Here is a 27,224-nt window from a genome sequence, read left to right as displayed (position 1 = left end):
AATTATTTGCTCTGAAATTTTATGTAAAAAAAATAGATAATTTAACCTACAGAGAAAGTATATTTAAATTTGAAGCGTGATAACTAGCAAAAACACGTTATCCTAAATCATTGAAAATAATTAGAAATTTGGGTAAAAGCGCAAGCAGTTTTCCTCATCGGATTCGCATCACTGAAAGATCGATGTCGCAATGGAAAGTGAACTACAACTACGACTTTCACTTCTTTTGTTTTGTAAACGTTGAAACAGCTTGACGTGATAGTCGTTAGTGCTTATTCAGCCCTTCTAATTCTATTCAATTCTTTATAATTTCCAAGATGCGTATTTTAATAATAAATAATTATTAATATGATTCGTTCAGTTTCTCCTCTGTTTCAGTCTCTTTTAGGGACGCTTTTTACATGGGCCGTTACAGGCGCTGGCGCCTCTTTAGTGTTTTTATTTTCATCTACCAAAGTGATTATTCATTTATTTTGTCTTTTTAAAAATTAATAATTTTATTTTAATTTTTCAATATGTATTTTTTCTATTGTAGCATAAGCTTTTGGATTCCAGCTTAGGTTTTGCTGCTGGGGTAAGTGTATTTTGTTTGTATCATATCTTCATTCTAAATCATTTGCTTACATAGGTTTTATTTTTTTCTTCATTTCTTAAATTTTTAATAATTTCTATTAATTTTTTGTATTTGTTTCAAAATTGAAGTGAATGTAGCAAAAATCATATAGGGTTGCTTAGTTGTTAAATTTTGCAAATTCATAGTGTACGTTTGTCTTAGTGAGTTAAGTGTTTAATGTGCATTGTCAATTCCCTCTTGCAAAATTACATAAATTTTAAATTTACAATTTAATGTTATTAGATTTATGATTCTTTTTTTCAGTAAAACTGAATTCTATTATATTCTTAATGAATCTCACATTAAATCCATTTTGGATTAAAATGGGTTTGTTAAAATGTACATTTTAATCTGTAAATATTTATGCAAATTAGCTTTATTCATATATCTTTTATCAGTTTTAATTTTTGAACATCATTAAATATTTTAATTCTTGTAGAGTTAGATATTGTAAATGATTATAAACGAAGTGTTGTAGATATTTGCGCGTCATAAATTTTTTTTGAGTATTTTATTTATAATTTAAAAAAGTTATTGCTTAATTAGCAAATTTCCAGGTTACTATTTTGGTGCCTATTTGTTTTCTCTCTGGGAATAAATTCATTGTATTTTTTCAATACTCTTAAATCGTTTTCTGTCAAATATTTGTTTTAAACTTTTTTTTCAAAAACATAAATGCTTTAAGATTTAGGCTACACTTTAGGATTAAATTTTAACTGGTTGAAATACCATGTCTCCAAATTTCTGGTCTTTTTGGCCAGATCTTATATGCCGTCATATGTGAAAAACATACTAACTCCAGTTTCTAAACATATTATCCAGTTCTTTAACTTACAGAAAAAACGAATTCTGTCAGTTTTACTGGTACAAATTTAGAATTATTTTGAAAAACATGTTTGTCACTTAAATTTTGGTATCAGTGTACTTATTTTAAATTTTTTTTAAACAGGTTATGATGGCTGCATCATATTGGTCTTTACTGAAACCAGCTATTGAAATTGCCACAGAATCTATGCAATATGGCTCTGAAGGAGAATATGTTTTTATTCCAGTTGCTGTGGGATTTCTCTTAGGAGCTGCATTTGTTTTTTTAACAGATTTATATTTACCTTGTTGTGTAAGTAATTCCTAAATCTTGTAATGCATCAAACTACTGATGTTAATAGTCAAACTATAGATTTGTATATGCTGGTATATTTTGTTTATATCTTTTGTGGTAATCAGGAGTAGAGCCAGGAGTTCTTTTAGGAGAAATTTGAGTCTGTTAATAGACCCTTCACTAAAATTTTTATCATGAAAAAGAACTCTTTGCAAAATAGTTTATTATTAAAATGAACCCTTCACAAACTTTTTATCATAAAAATGGTTCCATCAAAAAAACAAAGGCACTAATTTATAATTTTCAAACAAAATCTCCTCGAAATACTTGTTTTTTGTGCTTCTTCCCCCCTTAAAAAAACTATTTTCACTTATTTACAAAATTATAAATAGATTTTTCACTACTTCATGAAAACGAACTTTTCACAAAAAGTCTAGAATTAATTACGCATGAGAGCTTATATGTTATAAGCAAGAATTTACATTTACTATATGTTTCTGAATATAAACATCCCTGTGTATGTCAAAATTTAAGCTTTTTCTTTGAAAATTTACCATATCAAATAATCCATATCAATCATACAAAAAATAAGTCATAATAACTTCATGGATAATTTTCAACTTCCCTTTTCGACTATTCAGACTTACTTTGATCGTTTGACCTTTGCTCTGAAATAAAAACCTATGATAAGTCTCAGAGATTCTTTCTTTTGTACTTTTGTTTTCTCTTTCTCTTCTTCCCAAGCCTTTTAACTACCAGTCTGGGTTGAGGTCTTGAGCCATTTGACTTTGCAGAAAAATAGAAGTAAATTACAAATTAGAGCTATTTGAATTCGGAAGTTTATCTGTATATCTTTATCTGATGGATTTCTGTTCTAATTTGTAAAGTCAGAACAGTTAAGTGGATTTCCTTTCTTTACTTGACTTCTGTATTCAACTTAGTGTTGGCTTTAACTTTGAAACTTCAGGAATTACAAAATATCCATTGCTGGCATTTCTTTTTTATACATACACATCACAAAAGCAACTCTTCAATTTCCAGTATTTGCTGTTTTCTTAAAATCATCTGTTCACCTTTCCCTTTCTTATTCCTCAATATTTTATCCTTCATCGCTTTTGTAACCAACGGGAACCAAATCTTTTGTTCGGTTTGCTTCTAGTTGTGAATCCTTAAATTGTTTGCTGTTTTAATAAGGAAAAATGAACGGTAAGAGAAAAAGTTTTTTAAAGAAAATATTCTTTTCTTATTGTCATTTCTATGTGTTTTATTTTTGCTTGTAGCTGTAAGTCCTTTCGTAATTGTTTGCTGTTTAATGAGGAAACATAAGCGATAAAAGGAATATTTTTAAAAAAAAAAATATTATTTTCTATAATCATTTTAATGTGCTTTATTTTTACTGTTAATTTATTTTTTATGTTTTATAATTTCTGTTTCATGATATTTGGTAATTTACTGCTAATGCTCGACCAATAAAAAATATATTTGTTTTTGATGCCTTGCATGGAATTTTAAAAAGTTAACAGATCCGATTCAAAAGTTATGACCTATATATGGAAATATATGGTATTTTTATTTTCATGTTTTAATTGTCAATTTCTATGCATCAGTTTTTGGTATCGACTTTATGCAAATCAGGTCTTCAGTGTTTTCTCTTTCACTTTTGTTCAACTTTAAGTTATTTATCTGTATTTTTATGTTAGTTATTTATATGTAGGTTACAATAAACTTTGTATATTCTTTTCTTGACTTTCAGTCTTCATTCGTGTGTGAAAGGTGACAATCTTTTAATTCAAATTTATTGATAAATATGTTGCTATATTGATTGTTTGCTTAATGTAAATGGAAGTAAAAATGAATCTCAGGCTTTTAAATTAACTCACTTAAAATTTGAGTTACTTATTTTTATTAACTGTTTTAAAAATGAAAAAAAAAATAATTATTCAATAAATAAGTTACTAAAGGAAATGCTTATTTAATTATGTATTTATAATTAAAAGAAGTTTATCTATGCATAATCCACCACTCATTTTTCAGATTAATTCTTGCCCAACACTGTAGAAACTAATGCTGGGAGTAGTTGGAATATTACTATTGTGATAGATTGTGAAAAAATTACCAATATTTTCCAAATGTATCTAATTTACATTATATTTATACAAGTCAATATTTTTGTTTAAAAATTAAATTTGTCAACACTCACAATAATATTGTGTTTTATAGTTATCCATTGCAATAAAAGTCCTGTTATTATCATATTTGATATTTATCATTCTTCACTAATAATCACAACATTATAATTGTTGACAATTATCCTAAAATCTGATATTTATTGTAAGAGGTGATATTCACAATTGGTCTAGAAAATTTTTATGAAACATCATTAGCATGATGTCTAAATGATTTTGATATTTTACAATATATTGCTCTGCTCTAAGAGGAACAAGTTCTTTCTTAAGTGATAAGTTAGTGATAATAACTAAGATGAAATATTATGTAAAAATGCATTTCACATATTGCCAATTACTAAGATAAAATGCTTCAAAAATGTTTTAGTATACAAAATATTTTTTTATATTAATTTTTAAGAAAAAGTTCTCTTATGCTGACGTTAGATAAGTTTTTATAACATAAATTACTGTTTATTTGTGTTTGTCCTTTTTTAAACTGTATTTGTTCATTTTTTTCATAGTGAACTGAATTTTTATAATTTTAACTCTTTGATACAGAATTTTTATTAAAAATTTTTTTTCTCAATTATTTTGTATTAATTTTGGTCAAAATAAGTGAAAAATATTATATTTAAAATTTCAATAATTTCTGATTTAGAAATGCAGCACGAAATACCAGTGTCAATTTCTGCATTAAAGGTGAAATCTTCCAAATAGATCTCACTTTCAAGCAATAATTTTTCAAATTTGCTGTTCTTCAGATCTAAGAGATACAGTTATTTGTCATTGAAATTTCATTATTTAACCAATTCAATTATTAATAAATATTTGAATATGAATGAAAAAAAAATTTCAAACTACTTTTTTTGTATTTTATATTTTACTACAAATATAATTCCAATAATCTAACATATTTTTTAGTAACTATTAGACTGTTTTTTACTATTAAAAAAATATTAAATCTATTTTTACTTGTAATTATAGTACCATAAAAATATATATAAAAGGGACACTGGTGTTCCTTTTGTTTCAAAAGATCTCTGCGCCAATGTACTCTGTATCAAAAGGTCAAAGATCCCTCTGTACCAATGCTTATTACTAATGTGCCTGAAACCTGGAAAAGATTTTCTACTATAATTTAAGTGTACAGTTATTTATATTATCATATTTGTCATGTACTAACATCTTGTTATTGAATGCATATTATAAAATCTATCACTGATTAATCTAATTTGATTAAACTATAAAATCTATCACTGATTAAAAGTGTTATAATTATAAATATTACAAATCACAAAAATATATCAGTTGTTTTACAAACATATTTTGAAAAGAATTTCTTTTTTCTATTTCATGCTTTTAGTACATTTGATTCTAACAATAAGAACCAACTGTATTAATACTAATGTTCTGCTTTATCAATATTTTCTTTAACATTTTCATATATTTATTATCCTTTTATTCATTTATTTATAATAATAATAAAAAAGAGCGTAGAACATTTAGTTGGAAATGTCTCTACATTTTAACTTTTCTTTTCATTTACAACATTCCGACCACAAAAGCTACAATTACTGTTAATTTTTTCCTAAATCCTCAGAATTTTTGAAAAAAAAAAAGAGAATATTTACTGAGTTAAAATTTACTTTTATATTTATGAGAATTCAAGTTATTTGATCATATCAAATATTTTTACCGACAATTTATCAAAACTATTTCTGTAAACTGCTATTTTTAGTTGGAAAACACTTCTATTTCACTATTATAAGCATTTATTAATATTGTTGAAATAATTCATTGAATGACAAAAATGTTTTTGCTAATGAAAGTGTCTACTATTTTCAAGTAGCATAAGTATAGCTTTATTATTATTATTGTTGTTAGAATTGCTTTGGATTTATTTTGTAGTTGAATAAAGAAAAGCATAATATTTGTTTATTTTTTTCTTCAGGAAAATCTTGCAAAATCTACTTTACATTCTGATGCATTTGATGACCCGGTGAATAATGGAATGTACTTATCTAAAAGAAAAGAAAGTCATAATGTTTATGACAATTTATTATTAAGTAAGTTTCATTTGACAAGTCAAACTTCTTTTTCAAAACAAAAATATTTTTTTTTTTAAATCTCAATTAAAAGGCTAGTATGAAATACAATTTTTAATCAATAATATTTATATTTTTTGCCATTTTTTTCTTAGTGTCAGATATAATTTTTAAAACACAAATGAGATTTTTTTTTTTGAAAAAAAAGAGCAGTTTTTGCAATTTTATAGATAGGTACCGTAATGCCAGTGTCTTGGCACTGATGATGGTATTTTTCTTTTAGTAGTACTGAAAAATATAGAAATCAAATTAATTTTTACATAAAAAATATTGTAAAAAGCACTATCTTCACTCAAGCAATATAATGAAAAAACTATTACAATATTTCCCTGTAAAATATATCACTGTATGCAAATTGATGCAGTGTATTATTTGTGACGAAAAATGGCAGACAATGTGTAATAGTTAATTTATTGATATGCAACCTGAAATAAATTATATCTACTACATTTTTTTAAGTATGGCGTTCTTTATTGTAGGAAAGAATTTCTATTTCTTTAATAAATACTATTTCAATGATACTAAAGTTTCTGTTCTGTTATTGATCATATCCTACAGTGATATACTTCATAACATTAAATTATTTTCAAAAAAAGGTTTTGGTAGTTTACAATAGAGTTATGCACATCCAAGTTTAACACTTTGTTATACAAATTAAGCTAGTTGGGAGTTTTTGATATATATCTAGCTTGTAATTCATTAGTATGTTTGGATTTATATCTAATTGGATTCTAAATTAGTTTTATAGGTTAATTCTTATCTATAATTCTTGTTATTATCTTTATCAGTGAAAAACACAAGGAAAGTATGTCCTAGATCTATATTTTACTCTTTACTTTTTTGTTTTGTTTCATATCTTTTAAGCACAAAGATAATTCTTTAGTTTTTATTGTTTTTTTTTAAATGAGTCTGTTTAAAAAAAAAGAGAAATTGGAAGGAGTTCTAATTCTACTTTTCAGTTATACTAAAAATACATAAATAATGTAATTTTTTAAAACTCCTTTTGGCACTTCAAGTGTGGTCATAATCTGCCACAATCTTGGAAAAGAAAAAAAAAATGTTTGTCTACACAGCAATGTTTTCCCCACAGTTTTTCAGTCTTTCTCATTTCCCAAATCCCTGCCATGAAACTGAGGAAAGAAAATTCATTTTATTGTAATAGTTTTTCTAAATGGTTTCAAGATATAGTTTTATTTATTTATTTTTTTTGCTTTGTTGTCACATGGCCAATTAGTAATTCATGAATTTTTATGTTGAATTTATATAAAATTTGTTTGCAAGTGTATAATTTTTATTGTTTGTATTTATATCTGAAACATTTTATAATCACTGTGTATTGTTCTTTTAATATAATAAATAAATTGATTTTTAGATGACTATACTGGTAACAATCTGCATAGGAGATACAAGCAAAACTTTGACAGACGAGACAGCAGTACCATTGAGATTGATACAGCAAGCTTACTAGATGTTCGATGGAGAAGAATATTACTGTTAATTATTGCAATTACAGTACATAACATACCAGGTAACATACAATGTTTTCCTGTGTTAATCTCATTCCGATGTCAATCTCAGTTGACCCTTATTGTTTACTTAATGCTATTTGTGATTTTTAAATGTTTTTTTTAATCGAATTTACTTTTCCTAGCTATTTATTAGTTTCAAAATAGTTAGTGTTATTATATAGTTCAAAATAGATTCAGACAAATACAGATATTTACAAGCAGTTGAGAAATAGCTGCAATATTTGGTATAATTGAATTAAATTGTTTTCTGGTAACAGGCTACCACATACATGAGGTTATTTTATGATCATCCTATTATTAAGTTTTGAATTAAATTTGAGTGTTTAAAATCCAAATATTAAAATTTATATTTGTAAATACCTTAATAAAGTTTAGAAATCTCTGCGATAATCGGTAAAATTTGATTGAGTGCTTTTCCTTTAGTGATGCAATATTTATCTAGATTCCATATTTTCTGATCATCCGCGATTTTAGTCTTTAATAAAGTGATCCTCTATTGTGTATATGCAAATATTAAAATTACAGTTTAGACCTTTTTTTTCTTAAAAAATTTAGAAGGCCTTGCTGTAGGAGTTGGATTTGGTGCAGCTGGCAAAACAAAATCCTCAACTTTTGAAAGTGCAAGGTAAGTTTTTTCTTTTTATTTCTTTGGAAAGAAACAATTTAACATCAAAATGACTAAATTTTTTAGGAGCATTAAATATAGAATTATCAAATGTTATTTTAGTAAATTTAGTTATTTTAATTCATGATGTCATTTAACTTCTAGATAAGTATTCTTAATGCAGTTAAGGGAGAAATGTTTTAATTTAAAAGTGGGAGGACATAATAAAATTATTGCATATTAGACAAAAATGGTGGAAGCAAATAAATTGACTATGAGTTTATATCTCATTGCAAAAACTATTCTTACTTTACACTTACATAGTCATGGTATTGATATTTTTACTTTTGCAAATCAAATTCATTTTTTATCTGTATGAGATTTTAGAGCTAATTTATAGGTTTTGTTAAGTGATTGATGTATTCATTTTAAATGAACTAATTTTTAAATAAAATTTATACTTCAGTGCAATCGAAACATCAACGTAAGTGAAGTGACAAAAAAGTCAAAATTGATATTTTTATGTATTTGACATTGTTGTATGATAACCTACAAAAATGTTGCAAAAATTTCTTTCAAAAATCATTTCTTGTCAGTTTTCTGAAATTTTATTTTACTGTTGATAACATTAATTAGCAAGGGAAAGAAAATAGCTGTCAAAGCTTCTTTTTTCAGAATCTATAGTGAAAAACTTACGTTTTTTCAATTGCACAGCTGTATAATGGTTCACATGAGTTAATATATGAGATTTTATTTTTTGAATTAGTTAAAAAAAAGTCGATCATTCCAACTATAAAAATAATTTTTTTTTATCGTAAGTGAATGATTGATGAAAAATATAAAAATCAAGGAAAATGATTAGAATTAAAATTAATTATGAATGCTGATTAACTTATTTTCAGGAATGCCAGACGCATTTAAGGACCTAGTTGGTAAGAATGCAAAGAAAAACATTGAAATGCATTGTTTAATACACTAGAACAAGTTGGCAAAGGTTTCCATCGGGCCCTGTTTACTTTCTCCTACTTGCTTGCCTTATAATTTAATCTTTGCACCATGAAAAATTAATGCTTTTAATTAAGCTATGTATGAAATCATAATTTTACATTTCACTATCTAATGAATCAACAATTAGTTTAATTTGATAAATGAAGTTCATATCAAATTATAGTTCTTGTGGAAATTTCAGATGTTTTGTATAATTTAATTTTTTTTATAACATTTGTAATGTTTATTCAATACATTTGAATATATATATGTTAAAGTTCTGATAGCAAAATAAAAATATTTTTAATTGCCTTTTCTAAAAATGCTTTTTTTTAAACATTCTTAGAATAATTTATTCTGATATTGCTTATTATTGTTTTTATTGGTTTAATTTGTAATCTAAGAATTGAAGACAATCAGAATTTAATTTACTGTACCTAAAACTTTACCACAGTTGTCTTCACTCTTTGAGTAGGCAGTAAATTGAACAGGTTATTTTTTTTAACAGAAGAATGACAGTTCTTCTATAGGTTTATTTTTTTTTAAAGGAATTGTATTCTGATATTAATTTTATTCTCATGGGTTTAATTAGTGATCTGATTGTTCAATCAAAATTTAGTTTGCCCAACAAATTGAACATTGCAATTCTGCTGTTTAATATTGTAATGAAATATTTCTCTGAAAATAAAATTATTGCTAATGATCAAATTTGCAAATTGATGTTGCTTAGCATTAAAAGTAAAATTTGCTGTTTGCATCATAAAATTTACACAGGAGTGTTTAGATTATTTTGACATAGACCTGCACATTGAATTTGTCTGCAAATGTACTTAAAATAAAAGTACTGCAAATGTAAAACTTTAATAACTGATAGGAAAATAAGTCAAGGAAAAATTTTGATATTTACCATTTGCTATACCTAGATGTAGACAATACTTTTAACAATAATTCGATTTGTTTAAAAAATATCGCCCTTCTAATTGTGTGTAATTTATACTGAAACAATTTTAAAAATTCATGATTCTCCATAGGATTAATTATTGGACTTTTATTAGAAAGTAAGCACCAATCTAAAGTGGTGTGTTAAAGAAGAAATGTGATATATCACTTAGAGGCAATGTGATCTTAAAATTTTGGTTTAATTCTTTACTAACCTAGTATTTAGGCAATGTGGTGATAGAATATAAGTGAGAAAAAATCATGAAAAAAACTATAAAGAAAAAATCAAAGTCAAAACACATTAGGAATAAAAATTTATTCCTGTTATAGTATTAAAATATTAAGACTTAAATATTTTTTTTTAGCCTTGTTACTAGTTTTTATGCATTAAATTTCACTGCATTTTTAGAAATTCATTAATATTCTGCATAATTGGAACAATGTTTTTGATATTTGAAAGATTCTTTTTATGTTGTATCAGTTAAAAAAATAGTTAAGTGTTATATTGGTATTTTTTAATTTTAACTTATGTATTTGGTATAAATTTTAGAAATCTTGCAATTGGTATTGGCATACAAAATTTTCCTGAAGGTTTAGCTGTTAGTTTACCTCTACATGCAGCTGGAATGTCAAAATGGCGTAGTTTTTGGTATTATTTTCTATTACTCTGAATGAAGATTTTCATATTTTTTAACATTCGACCCTTAGTTATTCAAAGTTTTATTATTTATTGCTTTTACTGCTGTGTGTATGTTGATGTATAGCACATATAAAAGTTTTTTAAAAATATTTTCATGTTTTCTGAACATATTAATCTATGTAACGAAAAAAAAATTATAATGGTGAACGTGCTATTTTCCAAAAATAATTTATTCTTATTTTTTTTTACACATCTCTTTCATTACAACTTTCATCTTTATATGTAGCACTTAAGTTTTCTTTGTAACTGAGTGCATGTCTAATCGACAATAGTATCCATAGGAAGATTTAGATTTCAGCTTTATATCTAATTTATTTTATTTAATATAAAATTTGCTGTATCAAATTAAATTTTAAAAAAATAATTATGTTTTAATTAAATAAGGGATTATTTAGAAAAAAGGGGGGCTTTTTCAATTGTACATCAAAACAATTTTTACATCTGGTTAACCTTCAGTTTGTTGTCATTTTCACTCTATATCTTAGGTTAGCTATCAAAAAAGCTATACCCAATTTCTTTCTTTATAATTCTGCTTTTAAGTGTCATATATTCCAATCCTTTTGTATTCATTCATTTTTGAATAGTTATACTGTTAAAATTAATGTAATTTTTCACTTTTCTTTTCAACAAGCATTCGTCTCATAAATAATAATCGCATTTCACTTCATTACTTTGCTTTTAGATACTTTTTACTTCATTCTTTTTTTTTTTCATTATTTTTATTTTTCATACTATATTTAAAAGGAACATAATCTATTTTTCCCCCTCTAATTTGTTAAATATTCCTCTAAAAAGTTATAATCATTAATCATTTTTCTATTTATTACTCTGTTTTTAGATGCTTTTTATTCTATTTCTCTACTTTCTTTATTTAAAATGAATGATAATTTTTTTTAACCCTTTTCTTTCTATTTTTAACAGAAATAACCATAATATTATTTATTTTATTTTACTACTCTGCTTTTAGATATTCCTTTATTCTCTTTCTTGTTTACATTTAACCTTGTTATACTGTATTTAAAATATATTCTTTTTTTTTTTAAATAACATTTTTACTTTATTTTTAGCAATTCATTCTTCTTTTCAATTTCCATTTTTTAGTAATTATTTTACACATGAAATGAGTTGTGTGTCTAAAGTTTTTTTTTTCCTCATAAACATTTCCTTTTAGAAGTGATATCACATTTTAATTTTTTGGCTTTATTAACTGCTTTTAGAAATGTTTTTTTTCCCTCTCTACTCACTAGATTATATTTGATATGTTTTATTATGCATCTTATGTACTTTTTTTCTTATTTGTTATACGATACTTAAAATATAAATAAACTTTTTTTCAATTTTGGCAAGTATTCATCTTAAAATTGATGTGACACGATTACTGGTAGATTTTGATAAATATTGACACCTATTTCTTGTTAGAAAATGTGCTTGCTATACATACAGGCTTGCTTAAGCATTTGAGATTAAAAAAGAAAATTGTTATTTCTGTAATACAAGATGTGTCTTTTTTTATATAAGAAATAATACTTCAAATTATAGTTTTCTTACCACATAATGTACATAAGTTTTTTTTATGGCACAGCATCTTATTAATTTTCAAGATTGATCCAATAACTCCTGAAAATATTATATAAAATACATAAACTAAACTCAGTGGCCCGACAGCCTATATATGGCCAAGGCCTACGGTGCCCATCACAGTTTTCTAGGCCTTGGGCTCGAGGTTGGTATTTTAAGAAAAGATCATATCAAACCATATTTATGGCATCCAATCTTAAGTGGGTTTTTCCTCATATTGTACAACCTTTCTTATTGCAAAAATTTGAAGAAAAAAAATAGTGCCTTGAGAGTTTTTTAGATAAATAGATCCAATTATGTACAGATTTTATGATTTATTTATGCAGTTATTTAGTCTTTTAAAAACAATTGTGTTACATTGTTTTGGAGTTAAGTAGGTAAAGAATAATATCTGTTAAGGTCAAGATATCTAATGCAGATGCTATCTCTCTGTTACTCACTTTTTCAGCGTAAACCCCAAAAACAATATTTCAGATTTGTATTTAAAATTTTATCTTAGAAATTCATTTAGAATTTGAAATGAAAGGGCAAAAAAATTTTCAGGAATGGTAGTTCCCCTGTAAGTTTAACCTTTTGACTGCTTGGGCGCATTATATGCACCCAGCGAAAACAATCCGGGTGGTTTTTAGGCCCATGTGCGTTTTGTCCTAGCCATTGGTGTAGACTAGGGGTGCAAGTATGTAACAACCATTTTAAAACTTAACTATTGGTGAATAAATAATATGTGTCAAAAATACAAAATGTTTGGATTAGTTTAGGAGTGAATAAAGTAGTAACAATATTTGGATTGTGTATTTAATTATAATGTCTTTAAATGCTACCAACTGAATTAATGTTGTAAGAAAAATATTCCCTCCTCAACCATTGATTTAATTAGAACAGTTAGCAGTCAAAGGATACTACTTTAATCTCTATTGCTATTATTGGTATATTCTGTATTAATTAATAATTTTAAGTTTCTGGTTTATTAATATTTTTTATTTCAAAATTGTATAGATCATTATGTTTAAGAAACTCCTGGAAATAATTAGAATGATTACATATTTCTCCTTCTGACTTAAATTTGTAAAGTGAGAAACACTATTATGCACTTATAAATTTTTTGTGTGATTATATATGAAGTGTTCTTTTAAATGGCCTAATTCAAAACTACTGGTTCTTATAATATTAAGGTTTGGACAATTGAGTGGTCTTGTTGAACCTATATTTGGAATAGTTGGCTGTGTGGCCGTTACACTGGCAGAACCTATATTGCCCTATGCGCTGGCATTTGCTGCTGGAGCAATGATATACGTAGTAATTGAAGATATTATCCCCGAGGCTCGAACACAGTGAGTAACTAAAATGCATTTCTCTTTCAATTATTACTATAAAAATTATAATAATAGCTAGAAATATAATTCAGTACAAAATAGTTATGCAATTTGTTACATTTTTATTAGCACAATTAGTTAATTCTGAGACAGAAATTTACTTATTTTAACCTTTCCTTCCAAGATTGCTAAGTTTTGTTATTGTTGGTGATGATATAAAATTAATTTAAATATCTGCGCATACTTTTAATTAAAATTTTGATTGTAATAAAAAAAAATAGGAATCTTTCCTTACCTATCACTATACAAGTTCAAGTAGAAAACTTAAAAAAGTAAAAATGTGCTCATCGGTGCAGTTCAAAAATGCCAACAGATTCAGGAAAAAGGACATTGATGGTGGTGATAAAATAATGATAGTTCCCAGTTATTGAATTTTTATTTTTGCTCATAGTCAACAGGTGGTTTACTGTTAAATTTTCAGTTTACAGTTACCTAAGAAATAAATCTAAAAAATCTTGTTTCAAATATTGAAATGAGGAAGGTAAGCAATATCTGAATTATGCATCATGTTTGATTGAACAAGTACAGGAGAGGATATATCAAGAGATAATGTTAGTAACATGAAATGGGTACTGCTTGCCCACTTTGAGATGAGCTTACGTTGCTGTATGGAGATAGATAAATAGTGAAAGAACCAGTTTATACAATAATTTTACTTTCCAGGGTTTATTTCTTACCTCTCCACAAAGTGATCATCAATGTACCTTGGGCAAAATAAAAAACGGTCCACCCTGAATAACTTTCGATCTAATGATTGCATTTTATGTTCTAGAACTCAATCTTAATGATTCTAGGGAGTGATCTCAAATATGCTATTTATAAGTGCAAATGTTATCAGACACAAAATCCTACTTTCTCTGAATAAACCTATCTATTTTTTCAATGAATCCAGATTTCTGACCCCCAATCTGGAAAATATGGTACCTATAGTTTGGACCCCTTAATGTTAATTTTATTTTTTGCCTATTTTGCCAAATCTCAAAAAGTTTTCTAAGTGAAATGAAAACTTTCTGCACACAACTAATATTCGTTTATCCAAAGAAGATTCTATGAAAAATATAACTTTTAGTAAATATTAATTATTTGAAAAAATTTTGAATTGTATGGTACACGATTTTTTACATCATTTTAAAGGATGTAACTTTACATGACAGTATACAAAATATAAATGAAATTGGTCAAACAGTTTTGAGAAATTGAATTTTAAAAATACGGTTTCTTTAAAATTCAATTTCTCAAGAACTATTCAACTGATTTCATTCACATTTTGTACTTAGCAATTTAAAATTTTTTGACTATTATTTAAATAAAAATTAACTAAAAGTTATATTTTGGCTTACTTTTAAGATGCTTAAGTTATGAAACATGTTTTTTCTTCTTCATGAAAGTGTGTTTAGTTTAAATATTTCAGGATTCAGTTTTAAAAAATATTTATTATTATTAAACAAAAATTTACATACTCTTAAAGTACCTGCAACAGGGGTTACCAACAAATGGAAAGAAACGTGTGTTTTACAAAGAGTAGTAATACTTCTTGATAAGATGCATACAATTATGTTGGTTTTCTGTTTGATAGTACATAAAAACTAAGAAATAACTTTAATAAGCACAGTAATTTTTAATAAATAATTAAACAGCTCCAAAAGATTTTACACAAAAAGAAAAAACAATTTTTGGATGAAAGTTAAAATATTATTAAGTGCTACACTTTTTTCAAATGGTCTCTTAACTAAGTCATTTTTTGAGTCAATTTAATTGTTAATAACTACTCATTAAAATGTGTCTCAAACCTTTATGATTGTAACTTAATATGCAGAAAATTTCAGAGCTGGTAAAAAGTGCTGCTGTCCTTTCTTCTATGATAAGGGTTTTACTCAGGTGTTCCATCATGGCTTTGAAGATATACCACTTAATTTTTTTTGCTAACAAAGGCGTTAAGCAGCTAGTTCTCTCATCCTCTTCACTTCTTTTAATATACAACAAAAAGAGTTATTTAAAAAGAAATTTGATAAATGTACAATATATATCAATAGTCACTCAGGTGTTTCGGCTTTCCAGCAGATAAAATAACTTGTAATGTTTATAGTTATTAAAGTTTAATACTGACTTTCATGTATCATATTACAAAATAGTTTTATTAATATTTATTATGCTTCTATTTTTTTCTGCAGTTCCAATGGAAAATTAGCATCATGGTGTGCTATAGTTGGTTTCATAGTTATGATGACACTAGACGTAGGATTTGGTTGAAGCACTACTTGTTGAAATGTTATTTATGTATATATATAAATAAATTATTTTAATATATTTTGTAATCTGATTCTTGTTTTTAATAAAAAAAGATTTGTTTATAAAAACTTCAAAGGAGAGTTTCCTTTAAAAAAAAAGGTTAGGATAAGATTTTATTGACTAAGGAATGTTGAAAAATTAGCGAGTAATGATATTGTCCAAAATTGATAATATGTAGCTACAGCTATAGAAGCCATTCATTAATAAGAAATAAATAAGCCAACAATTTTAACACAGCATTTAGGGCATTCTAAAAATAAAAGGAAAAAAAATTCAAAGCTCTATATAAGCAAAGTAACTTTTTTAAATTTAAACGAGTGACCGAATAATAATTTAAACTAAAAAGTATAGTTATGATATTGCTTATAAATTTTTAGACAGACATAAATGATAATCTAAGGTGTATCAGTATTAAATCATCAAAATTTTTCTAAAAAAGTAGATGATATGAAAGTTCTTACATGAGTATGAATACTACACAACTGACAACAGAAGCTACTAAGGTTTCCTCATACACAGCATCGTGTTTATATCCCAAATAAAAGTCCTCAAATTATCAATAACTTCCTTAAGTTGTCTATTTTTTAACATCACGAGCTGTAATGGAAATAAGATATATTAATAGAAATAAGGTAAATACATTTTAGTTCAATAAATAAAATATGAAATAGTAATTACTTCAATCAACTCTTGATACTCTAAACTACATGCTTTGACAATATCAGTTGGTTTCCTATCTTCTTGTCTTGAGTCTATCTCATCTTTCAGGGGAATCAAGCTCTATAAAGATAAAAGTAAAAAACTTATTTCTTTTAATATTAAAAAAAAAACTGTCAAATTACAGGGAAAATTAAGAGGATTTTTTTAAAAAATTTCACCATTATAAGCAACTCCTGCCAAATATGAATATTAAATCACATCACTTGTAAAACGTTTCAATACAAGCTACAAGAGTCAATTAAATATTTCTAAGACTTTACATTTCTATAATGCCTAATTATGTGTCTTCTGTTTTGCTGTTTTACAATACATGATACCCTGAATGCGATGCTTAAACAAACTTCCCATGATAAATACAATTAATGAAATATAATATACAAGATAACAAAAAATAATTGAGACAAAGTTTAACACACAATATTTTTATCTACCTTAAAAGTTTTTATGTAATTTTGTAAAAGTATTGATTCACACATATATATGAAAGTTGTTTGTGTTATCCATTATGCATCTCTAGCACTCAGAGCTATAATTACTCAAAAATAGGACGAGACACACTATCCAAACTTTTTTACAGCACAAGAATAGCAACCTTATTCACCAGGTTTGAATACAGTAGATTTTCTGTTGGAACCATCTTAAAAACAAGGGTTTGTGTTTAGCTTCATAAGAATTTGGCATCCTTAAAAAGATAGTCATGTAAGAAACAGGATAAAATATGAGGGGAGTTGCAGCTCAAAGGAAAATTGTTTGACATGTTTACAGCTCTGCATTAAGGTGAAAGATGATCACTTTAGCCCTAGATTTATAAACATTCTTCTAATAGACTACAGACCCCAACCAACTTTGCTAATTCAAGATGTTTCCATAGCGCTCACACTACCCTACTCACAGTATCTTCATAATTAGTAAAATGAGTTATGCAAACTTGATCAGCACTGCTATACACTTGCAACATTTTGAGGTTTTCTGCAATCATTGCCTAACAGTCAAATGTTTAGTTCCATCAAATTAAGCATGGGAAAGCCTACATAATACACAAGTGCGGCAAACTCTGTCCTTCTAAGAAATGATGAATGACAAAATATGTATTTAACAAAGCTTTTTATGGAGAGCACACTATTAATAATACACTTCTGATAAGAGTGCAAACAATTTCTACCATATTTCTATATTTTTTTTAATTAAAATATTACAATACTTTTTTGAGGTCAAGCTAATTTGTTTAAAATAAATGAAATAGAATAATATGCTAGTTTTTATTTTGTAGTCTATTAGTCAAATGATTAGTTACATCTAACACTAGTTTAGTTTAGCTATCTAGGGTTAAAATGTTGTTGTAAATGTGTTACAAGTAGTAATGTTTTCATTCATATTAGAATGACAATTACGGTTAATAAGCATTAAAATTACAGTACATACGTGTACAAGTTATTTCATGTCACCCTGAATAAAGAAATCTAAAATGTCATGATACATATTGGATTTTTTTTTAATTAAAAAAAGACAAAAAATGCTTTGCAACATCTACATGATCATTGTTATATACGTTTTTAAACTTGTACATTAAAAAAAACTTCCTTGAAATAATTTCACCTACTAATCATAGTGTCCTAGATAACTTGTGAGGAAAGTTCTTTAGTTTGACAAACAGTAATCTGGCTTGCAATGAGTGTAATTTTTGTCATTTTTTAAAATTAAGATTTAAAATTTGTGCAAAGTAAAAATCAAATACTTATATAAAGAATGAATATCAAATTTTGATAAACATCGAAGAAATATATAAATACTTGTTGAACTAAAGATGTGTATGCATTATTTGAGGTAAATTTTAAATAATAAAATTGCAGCATTAAAATATAGTTCAATGATAATGAATTCTGATACTTACATCAACTTCAATATGTGTATATTCCATGGTAACAGCATTGTAATTGCATTTTTCACAAATACGCCTTAACTTTCGGAATCCCAAAGAAATAGTTTTTAAGAAATCTTGCAATTTCAACTTTTTCTCTTCTTGGGAATTGATACTCTGGACTGTGCCATTAGGAAGCTGTAATGTAAGTATAAGACAATTATTTAAGAAAATATCTTGTATTAATATTGAAAGCTCAAGTTTCTTTTATGGATATCAACTTTTATAGGAAAGTACACATTTAATTAGAATAGGTATGCTTTAGACGATTAGGGCAATTAAAATTATAAATTTGGTTTCCCATAGGATTATGAAAGCTTATTAAAATACTAAATATGTGGTATTGATAAGTAGAAAGAAAAATTGTTTCATGAAAGCTTTTTTTATACCTGACACTAGTGCTTTTGTAAATTGTTTTTAATTTTTTATACATATTTATTTCAATTTTCACAAATTTATAAATGAATCCACAAAGTGAAAAAGTTCTACCCTTTCATTAATTACAGATTGTTGATGTGAAACAATAAAGTATCTCATGTATCAGAAGACAGCAAAAACGAATTTATTTATGTTAATGACAATTTTAAAAACACTTTAAGTTTGATCAAATCCCTGAACAAAGAAATAAAAGAAGAATAGTTTCTTGGAGACATTACTAGTCTGAGATAAGATATTTACTATAGTGACTAGTTTTACATAGGTTTCTGATTTTTACTATAGCGAGGTGAGTTCATTTTTCATACGTAATAGTTTTATAGACCACTTTTTGTAATACATCTAATGCAAAATTAAACTTTTAATTAACATATGACAAATTATATTTTTTAAAACTAGCCTAAATTAGCATGACACATAAAGATCAGCAATCAGAGTATATAAAAGATCAGAATGAATGAGTTTAATTAATTCAGATCAAAAAATAAATTTATTTGTAAAAGTATAAAAGATTCAGTTTGAAATGAATTCCAATACAAAATAATTACAGCAATGCAACGAAAAAAAATTCTATCCTTATTAAAAAAAAAAAAAATTCAATGTATGGAACAAGTATTTATTTAATTTATTTTTAAAATTATTTAGATGAAACATACAAAATGACAAAGAAATATTTTTTTAAAATTGATAAAAAAATTTTGTCATTTAATCAATAAAAGTTTTTGTATGGATTAAAAATAGCTAGTGAGATTACATATCTCAAATACTTTATAAGTATTACCAAGTCAAGTGTAACCAGAGGCCTTCCTGATCAACGGCTGATCTCTGCCAATTGAGTGTATAGGGATGGCATCAGACCCATACAACACTTCCTAGAAGAAAGAAAGCCTCAGCACATATTAATTTAGTAGTCTGACGTAATGAACATAAACTGTCCAGTGGATGAAAATAAGAAAGATGTCACTACGATTGGACTACTTAAGGATTAAATTTCTTGTTTACGGTAACCGATGCTGAGGCCTTCTCTTTTCTAGGAGGTAAAGGCCCATAGCCAGACATTTGCTTCTTCCTCTAGAAGGTTTTTTAAAAAAATTAAATTTTAGTTACTTAAGGATTAAATTTCTTGTTTACGGTAACCGATGCTGAAGCCTTCTCTTTTCTAGGAGGTAAAGGCCCATAGCCAGACATTTGCTTCTTCCTCTAGAAGGTTTTTTAAAAAAATTAAATTTTACAGAACAAAATTAATATTTATTATGAATGATTAATGTATAATTTACACTAAATATATTTATTTATTAACAATTAACCTATAAATATTGTAGATAAGTAAACAAATCTAGATAAAAAATTTACCAATTAAATATATAATGTCGTTGGCCAACCCCATTCATAGTGGGATGTCTCACCTGCAAAGGGGGGGGGGGGGTGCCTTTTCTGAATCGAAATTCTGACTGCAGGCCTAACTGATATGTTGATTAGGATCTTTCATGTCTTACACATGAGTTAGTGAAAAGCTTTAGCTTCCAGGCCTTCTGGTGAATAAGGTAAAAATATACATATAGTGAAACGAAAAATCTTGCAAATAATGCTTTTTTGTTCTGCTTTGCAAAATTGTGAAGTCCTTGTCAATCGAATAGTAAAGAATATTTATTTTGATTTGTGTGTGTTACTTTTTTTCTTTTTTTAAAAATAACTTTTGAAAATATTTTAATTATTTTATTGTAAGTTAAAATGTGCTGGCAAAGAATTAATAGTTAGACACTAATTATAATAATAACAAACTTCAAACAACTGTATAATAAGACTGGGTATGAGAAAAATATAAAAGACAAAGCGCATACAATTTTAAAGATTGGTAAATAAAAACATAATAAATTAATTTACAATTTATTTAATTACTAAGAATTCTTCATTTGCTTTTTAGAATTAATTAAAAAAAATCTAAATATTGTAATATCATGTGAATCTTTCGTTTCATAAATAATAAAATATTTTTTAAATGTTAAATCAGGAAATGAGAACAGAAACAGACAAAAAAAAAAAAAAAAATAGATAAATAAAAAAAAAATGGGTATAGAGTAGTGAAATTTTTCAGTTATTGTAAGCTGACTAGTGATTTGGGAAAACTAAAAAAACTGGAAGCTAAGCTCTTAAAAGAATATTCGGAAAATCACAGTTTTACGATTCCATATAATATTCTATGAAGTCCCTGGCAGAGAGTCTTTAAGATGAATAATTTTTTTAAGTAATTGGAAAAGTAAAGCTGTGAGTGCTCGAATGCTTTCTAAAAAAAATTTATTGTTAGTTTATTAGTTTGTCCGGGGTGCTGGTTAACTAAAGTTATTGGCCTTTCATACCAGAAACTAAATTTTCTTAGTTACTACCTATGGGTATACTTAATATTAAACTCCACAACTAGTGAAAATATTGACCAGTTATCATCAATAGCTCTGATCTTTAAGCTATATAACAATAAAATATAAATTTTATAATAGAGATATACCTGCATGCTTTTTAAAAGTGTAAAGAGTTCAGACGTTTTTGTCAGAATTTCTTGTACAGTCTCCTGCCCCATTCGGCATATGATGGCAATATTAAGATTGTTACGCTTCTGTTCCTCCATATCGGCCTGGCTCATTCCGGAAGTTGTGTCCATGACTGTCTGACCTTCTTGTACAACAGCAGGCATCATTCCAGCATTCTGACCAATCACTAATTCTTGAGAAGCTGGATACGGATTTGGATGAGACAGATGAGGTTGAACAACACCCGATCCTTGAAAAGGAGATTCCATTCTGTAGGTTGTGAAAAAAAAAAGTCTTATTAAAAATTCTTTGATGCTCAAAAAACTTTTACTTAGGTTGTTAATAAGGTCTCTAATTACTTTAATCAAGAGTAAACAAAATCAGTTCATTATTTTACTTATTGGAGGCTTTACTATTACTATTAAATGCTCATTTTCTCATCATTTTCTGAATAAATTACATAAAAAAGCTTTCAAGTTAGTTACCATTTTTTTAGTTTACTTTTTTTGAAAAAAAAAAAAAGTACTGCACATTGTCTTTCAAGGGGGTGGGGCATTAGATTAAAGGGCACTTAAAAGAAGGAAATTATTCAATTTTTTAAAAATTTTAATAAATTGTTATTGAGTTTGTTATTTGATACTTTTTACATAATTTTAAGCAATCTTTAATAAGATAACCAATTGATTTTAAACTAATTAATAATTTTTAAACAATTGATATAAATTGCTAATAATCAAACAAAAATTATCTACCTACTTTGCTGTCTAAATATGCTGTAGGTATGCTTTTATAAGGGTAGTTCTGTATTCTATAGAAATAAAATTAAAACTATTTCTAAATAAATATTAATTTCATATTGTATATTTCTTTCTTTTATCTACGGTTGGAGTTAGGGGTATTTTATTTGAAATGGCATTTTATATTACAACATAACAGCTGAAATAATAACGGGAAAAAACCCCGGTTATTTGTCTACAGTATTGAAAGTGTGTAAAACCATTATAGGAAAAGAACTACTGGACATCAAAATCTCTCAGCTAAACTTGCATACTTATGAATATCTACAGACTGGAAGATTCTTACTAGAATATATTGGAACTAAAGAATTATTACAAATATGATGTATATAATTCATTTTCATGTAAATTTAAATTTACTTTTCAATTGATTTACATAAATTTTTTAATCTAACCTTTTTTTCAATTTTACAAATTTTTTCAATAGTTCTGTTAAACAGCAGTGTTTTCACTACAGCGCGAGAACGCGAGAATCTCGCATATTTTTTTATATTCTCGCATTAAAAAATGATAACCGCGAGAAATTCGCGTATTCTATAAACCAATTTCAAAATTGGCGAATTTCTCACATTTTGAAAAAAATTTCTCATTTGCGCCATTTAGAATAAAATCCGTTTCACTTTTCTTCCTGGATCTTTTATTATTTTCCACATCTGCCCCATTATCTAGCTTCCCTATTTACCAGTATTGTTCAGAACCTTTAAGAACAACAGAACACCATCCTTCCGAACCACGGAACCTCTTTCAGAGCGCATTTCTCTGCAACCACGCGTTTACCATAGGTAAGGTTTCTTCATGTAAGATGTTCAAATTTTTTGCTCGTTAATGTAAGATGTACAAATACCTTGTAAAGCCAATATCTTCTACTCCGAAACAGACAAATGAAAATGAAACAAATGTGGGTAGAAACGATCAAAACGAAACAAATACGCATTTGAACAACCTAATGAGAATAGCTGATGAAAAAGTAGATGTAGAACATTTTCCATATGATGATGCTGCAAAAATATTCAATGCTTTCAAAATTAGAAGATATTAAAAATGCATTATGATTAAAGAAATGAATTTTTTTTTCAAGTCTCTTGGTGTTTTTTTTTTTTTTTTTTGAAGTCTCACTTAACTTTTTGAAATCTCACCCTGTTTTTGAGAAAGGGTGAGAAATTCTCACTCATTTTTTTTCTGAGATGAAAACACTGAACAGTGACCCAAAAATGCTCAAATAAAACTTGAAGTAAATTATAATTGACTTTAAATGCATCAATTAATTAATACTAAAGGGAGATTTCCGTATCCTGATCTGAGGCAAAATAATCGTCAAGCCTTGGCAACTTTCGGGCAGCGGCCCGAGAGAAACTAAAAAAAAAAAAAAAAAACATCACAGAAAGGGACCAACTCGAACTGTATAACTCAAAGCCACCCCCAGGGCAATCATATACATATTCTTTTTTAAAAAAATGAGAAAGTTTAAAATCTATTTGGCACCTTGGCCATTGCTGTTGGCGCAACAGATTACCATACAGAAATATCCCCATTTCTAAGCATTAATTAATTGGCATGCTAAGTGTTAATTATATTAGATAATCTGACACAAAAACATACCTAATTTTTGAGGGATTTGGAATATCAAAGTATAGGGATATCCACTAACATTAAAATGTGGTTCCAAAAATTTAACCAGGAAAGAGGTCAAATGTTTAGTCAGCTTAATGTTGATAAATTTAAATTTTTTAAACACAATTATACAATTTGTCAATCCAAAACTAATTCCATGTAAAAAATAATTTTCAATGATTATTTATAATTGTATTCTGAAACAACGATCCAGAAATTTAGAATATGTAGTTTAATAAAAAAAAATAATAATAACGCTAAATTTCAAGAAATAAAAAGATAATATTTAGGATATACCCTTACTATAGAAAGCACAAAACATAGAAACTCAATTTTTAAATATGGATAATTTCTACGGCCAAATGTATATTTCAATGAGATTTATTTATAACTTAACTACTTTAGAAAGATACATATATCAATTCAATAAAGAAAATATATAACACAGATACAAAATTATAAAAGAATAATAATTTTAAATCACCTTTTTTCAACTAGTATATTAGTAATAATAACCTCTTTGTTTTGATTACGGTTGAGTGAGGGGTATCTTATGAACTTCGAGTTTATTCGACTTGTTTTACGCTTATAGCTTTATTCTATCTTGATTCCGATTCTGAGCCGATACATTCGGACTGGCAATAACTAAGCGGCCGAATAGCTACTTCAAAAGAATCAAACGTGAGCATGACCTCACAGGCTGCAGCTCAAGTCTTCGACAAAGGAAACATGATGTTCCCTTTAAAAATAATATCAATTTAACTGGTGTGTTGGTGTTGTTAATTTACGTCGCACTAGAGCTGCACAATGGGCTATTGGCGACGGTCTGGGAAACATCCCGGAGGATGATCCGAAGACATGCCATCACAATTTTGATCCGCTGCGAAGGGGATGGCACCCCCGCTTCGGTAGCCCGACGACCTGCGCGCGAAGTCGAGCACTTTACGGTAGCACAGTTTAACGAGGACCAATAACTATCAATTTAACTATCAATGCGATTCAGGCCATTTGAGCACAAGTTTAACGTAATTAAACATTTATCTAAATGTAACTAGATATTTTTTTAAAATATCAATTTATTTACAAGGATTAATTTGAAGGGAATGAAAAGGAATTTTTTAAAATTTATATATTTCTAAATAATTAAAGTAAATAAGAAATTTTATTGTCGAAACTTTGCAGTATTTTCTAAAGCATACAATATTTAAGACTGGGTTCCTTGTTAATTTTGAAATCACGCTGTTACAAAAACGGCACCGTTACAAAAAAAGGTGATATTTTGCGAAAAATGAAATACCTTATTAAAGCTCGCTAAGCTCAAGAAGCGTGTTAGAAACAAATATGTAAACTAGTACAAGTTAACAAAAATTGAAGAGATACTAATGTATTGTGACGATTTAACATATATTATTTAAATGTCACAGATAATTTTAAGTTTATTAAATTCTAATTCAAAGTATTTTTTGTTGCCAAATATTAATAATTATTCTGATATTTTTTAAACACAAGTGAATTTAGAAACCATCAGCAGCTAAATGCATTAAACGTACAGTGCGCTAAGGAAAAAAAAAAATAATAATTTTGATCTAATGATTTTCATGTACTAGGACTCAATTTTAAAGATACTTTCTCTAAATAAACACATTTTCGATAGATTATGAATTCTGACCATCAAAACATAAGAGTAGCTGCAATCTGAGAACTATAATCCTAATAATTTGGTCATGAGAGAGATCTAAGGCTTGGTACCCTTAATGTTAATTTTACTTTTACATATTTCCGAGCAATTATTAAATTCGATTATCCGAAAATAATTCCATTAAAAAAATTGCTTTTAGCAAGAATTTATTAATTTTTAAAATTTTCTTTAATAATAGTAGAAACATTTTGAATTGTAAGGTTTAAAAATTTTTACATTATTTAATGTGTAAATTTATATGGGAGAATGCAAAATTTCTACGAAATTGGTCGAATAGTGAGTGAGAAATTGATTGTTAAAAAAATCAGATGTTTAAAATTCGAATATTTGAAAGGTCACTGAGATCCGATCAATAGATTAAGTGTTATTTAGGAAGGTTCATTTTTTGTTCTCTTCTTTTTTTGCATAATGTAAAAAAATTATATGTTTGTTTGCTCACATTAAAGGCATCGAAAAGTTAAGTCTCAAATCCTAGTTTTAAATATTATATATATATATATATATATATATATATATATATATATATATATATATATATATATATATATATATATATATATATATATATATATATATATATATAAGCAAGAAATATTTAATCCAGGTTTAAACAAAAATAAATAAATGAAAGTGATTGGCAACCCCATTTAATGCCAACTTAATGAAAAGACTAATTTTCTCAACAATGCTGAGCTAAATTTTTTTTTTCCAAGTGAACTTGAAATAAAATCCGTATAAATAAAATTTATTACCTCGTAAAGGAACGTTTGGATTGTCAATATAACGATAACGAAGTTGCTAATTTTTTATCATTCATTGAAAGCGCAATTGAACTAATTAGCGTATTTGTTTTGTGTTAAGTGTTAGCATATGTTGTACTGAACTTTTTAATAAAAAATTCACAACGATACCCGTTTCCGTCAAAAATTTTCAGAGCGGCTAAGATGGCCAAAGTAACATGTAAGAGGAAAAAATTAAATCCGCTCTTACTAGAGTAATGTGAATTTATACTTACACATTGTTTAATTTTTTACTATGATTATAATTCTCGAAATATTTAAAATTCTACTTATTTAAATAGACGGACCAGCTGTTCGCCAGAGGCTACTAGCATTTATTAATTTTAAAATAATATATAATTACTTCATCATTATTTAATTAATTAAAATAATTAATTTCGGATCAATTTTGCGTTGTGACGTTCTTTTCGTGTGGTTTTTTGTAGCGCTTACTTTTGTGCTGCTTTTTTATCCGGGCTTTTTACACTGCGCTTTTTTTATTTTTTAAATATTTTATTCCTCTATGTGAATACCATTTCTCAAATATGACGGATTTTAAAAGTTTTATTATAAGTTTAACTTTTTTATAAGTTTACCTATTTTGAGAACTTTTTGCTGAACGATTTGCAATAGTTAATGCTGCATTTATTCTTCCATCAAAATTGAAGAGTTCTATCGATATGTACGAGTAGTAAATGAAAGGAGACTCGTTACTCGTTAATACTGTTTTGAATGTAAGGAAAATTAGAATAAAAT

The 27,224-nt window shown here is 26.7% G+C and overlaps 2 protein-coding genes across 3 annotated transcripts; one reads left to right on the top strand and one right to left on the bottom strand.

The window, feature by feature from the left end:
• Positions 1–209: 209 nt before the first annotated feature.
• On the top strand, positions 210–16,002 carry Zip48C (Zinc/iron regulated transporter-related protein 48C). The gene is made up of 9 exons (XM_016067478.3): positions 210–456; positions 536–574; positions 1,563–1,730; positions 5,832–5,946; positions 7,358–7,513; positions 8,070–8,139; positions 10,595–10,693; positions 13,495–13,653; positions 15,867–16,002. Exons 1-9 carry the CDS (start codon positions 349–351, stop codon positions 15,943–15,945), a joined length of 993 nt encoding a protein of 330 aa, XP_015922964.1. The 5' UTR covers positions 210–348; the 3' UTR covers positions 15,946–16,002.
• A 100-nt stretch (positions 16,003–16,102) lies between these two features.
• Positions 16,103–24,614, bottom strand: MED30 (Mediator complex subunit 30). 2 transcript variants are annotated; one of them, XM_016067481.4, is made up of 6 exons: positions 24,475–24,614; positions 21,561–21,852; positions 18,596–18,760; positions 16,663–16,764; positions 16,446–16,581; positions 16,103–16,234 (listed from the first exon to the last, which is right to left on the bottom strand). In XM_016067481.4, exons 2-5 carry the CDS (start codon positions 21,849–21,851, stop codon positions 16,483–16,485), a joined length of 657 nt encoding a protein of 218 aa, XP_015922967.1. In that variant the 5' UTR covers position 21,852; positions 24,475–24,614; the 3' UTR covers positions 16,103–16,234; positions 16,446–16,482. The 2 variants fall into 2 exon arrangements, with proteins under 2 accessions (XP_015922967.1, XP_087015938.1); XM_087159812.1 differs by lacking the exon at positions 16,103–16,234 and having other exon boundaries at positions 16,390–16,581.
• Between the last annotated feature and the right edge of the window lie 2,610 nt (positions 24,615–27,224).

The sequence above is a fragment of the Parasteatoda tepidariorum genome, chromosome 3 (assembly GCF_982258835.1).
Source record: "Parasteatoda tepidariorum strain Cologne lab strain chromosome 3, Ptep-v5.0, whole genome shotgun sequence".
Taxonomy (NCBI): domain Eukaryota; kingdom Metazoa; phylum Arthropoda; class Arachnida; order Araneae; family Theridiidae; genus Parasteatoda; species Parasteatoda tepidariorum.
The sequence above is the reverse complement of the archived record's forward strand: the minus strand, read 5'-3'. Positions and strand labels throughout refer to the sequence as shown.

What these genes read in the sequence shown, in the direction of transcription:
- MED30 (XM_016067481.4), bottom strand. Translation starts at nt 21,851, where the DNA reads ATGGAATCTCCTTTTCAAGGATCGGGTGTTGTTCAACCTCATCTGTCT. An exon ending in ATACACATATTGAAGTTGAT is followed by an intron (nt 16,765 to 18,595) that starts GTAAGTATCAGA and finishes TTATCTTTATAG; the next exon opens with AGCTTGATTCCCCTGAAAGA. An exon ending in AGTATCAAGAGTTGATTGAA is followed by an intron (nt 16,582 to 16,662) that starts GTAATTACTATT and finishes TTTCCATTACAG; the next exon opens with CTCGTGATGTTAAAAAATAG.
- Zip48C (XM_016067478.3), top strand. Translation starts at nt 349, where the DNA reads ATGATTCGTTCAGTTTCTCCTCTGTTTCAGTCTCTTTTAGGGACGCTT. An exon ending in TACAGTACATAACATACCAG is followed by an intron (nt 7,514 to 8,069) that starts GTAACATACAAT and finishes TAAAAAATTTAG; the next exon opens with AAGGCCTTGCTGTAGGAGTT. An exon ending in ATCCCCGAGGCTCGAACACA is followed by an intron (nt 13,654 to 15,866) that starts GTGAGTAACTAA and finishes TTTTTTCTGCAG; the next exon opens with TTCCAATGGAAAATTAGCAT.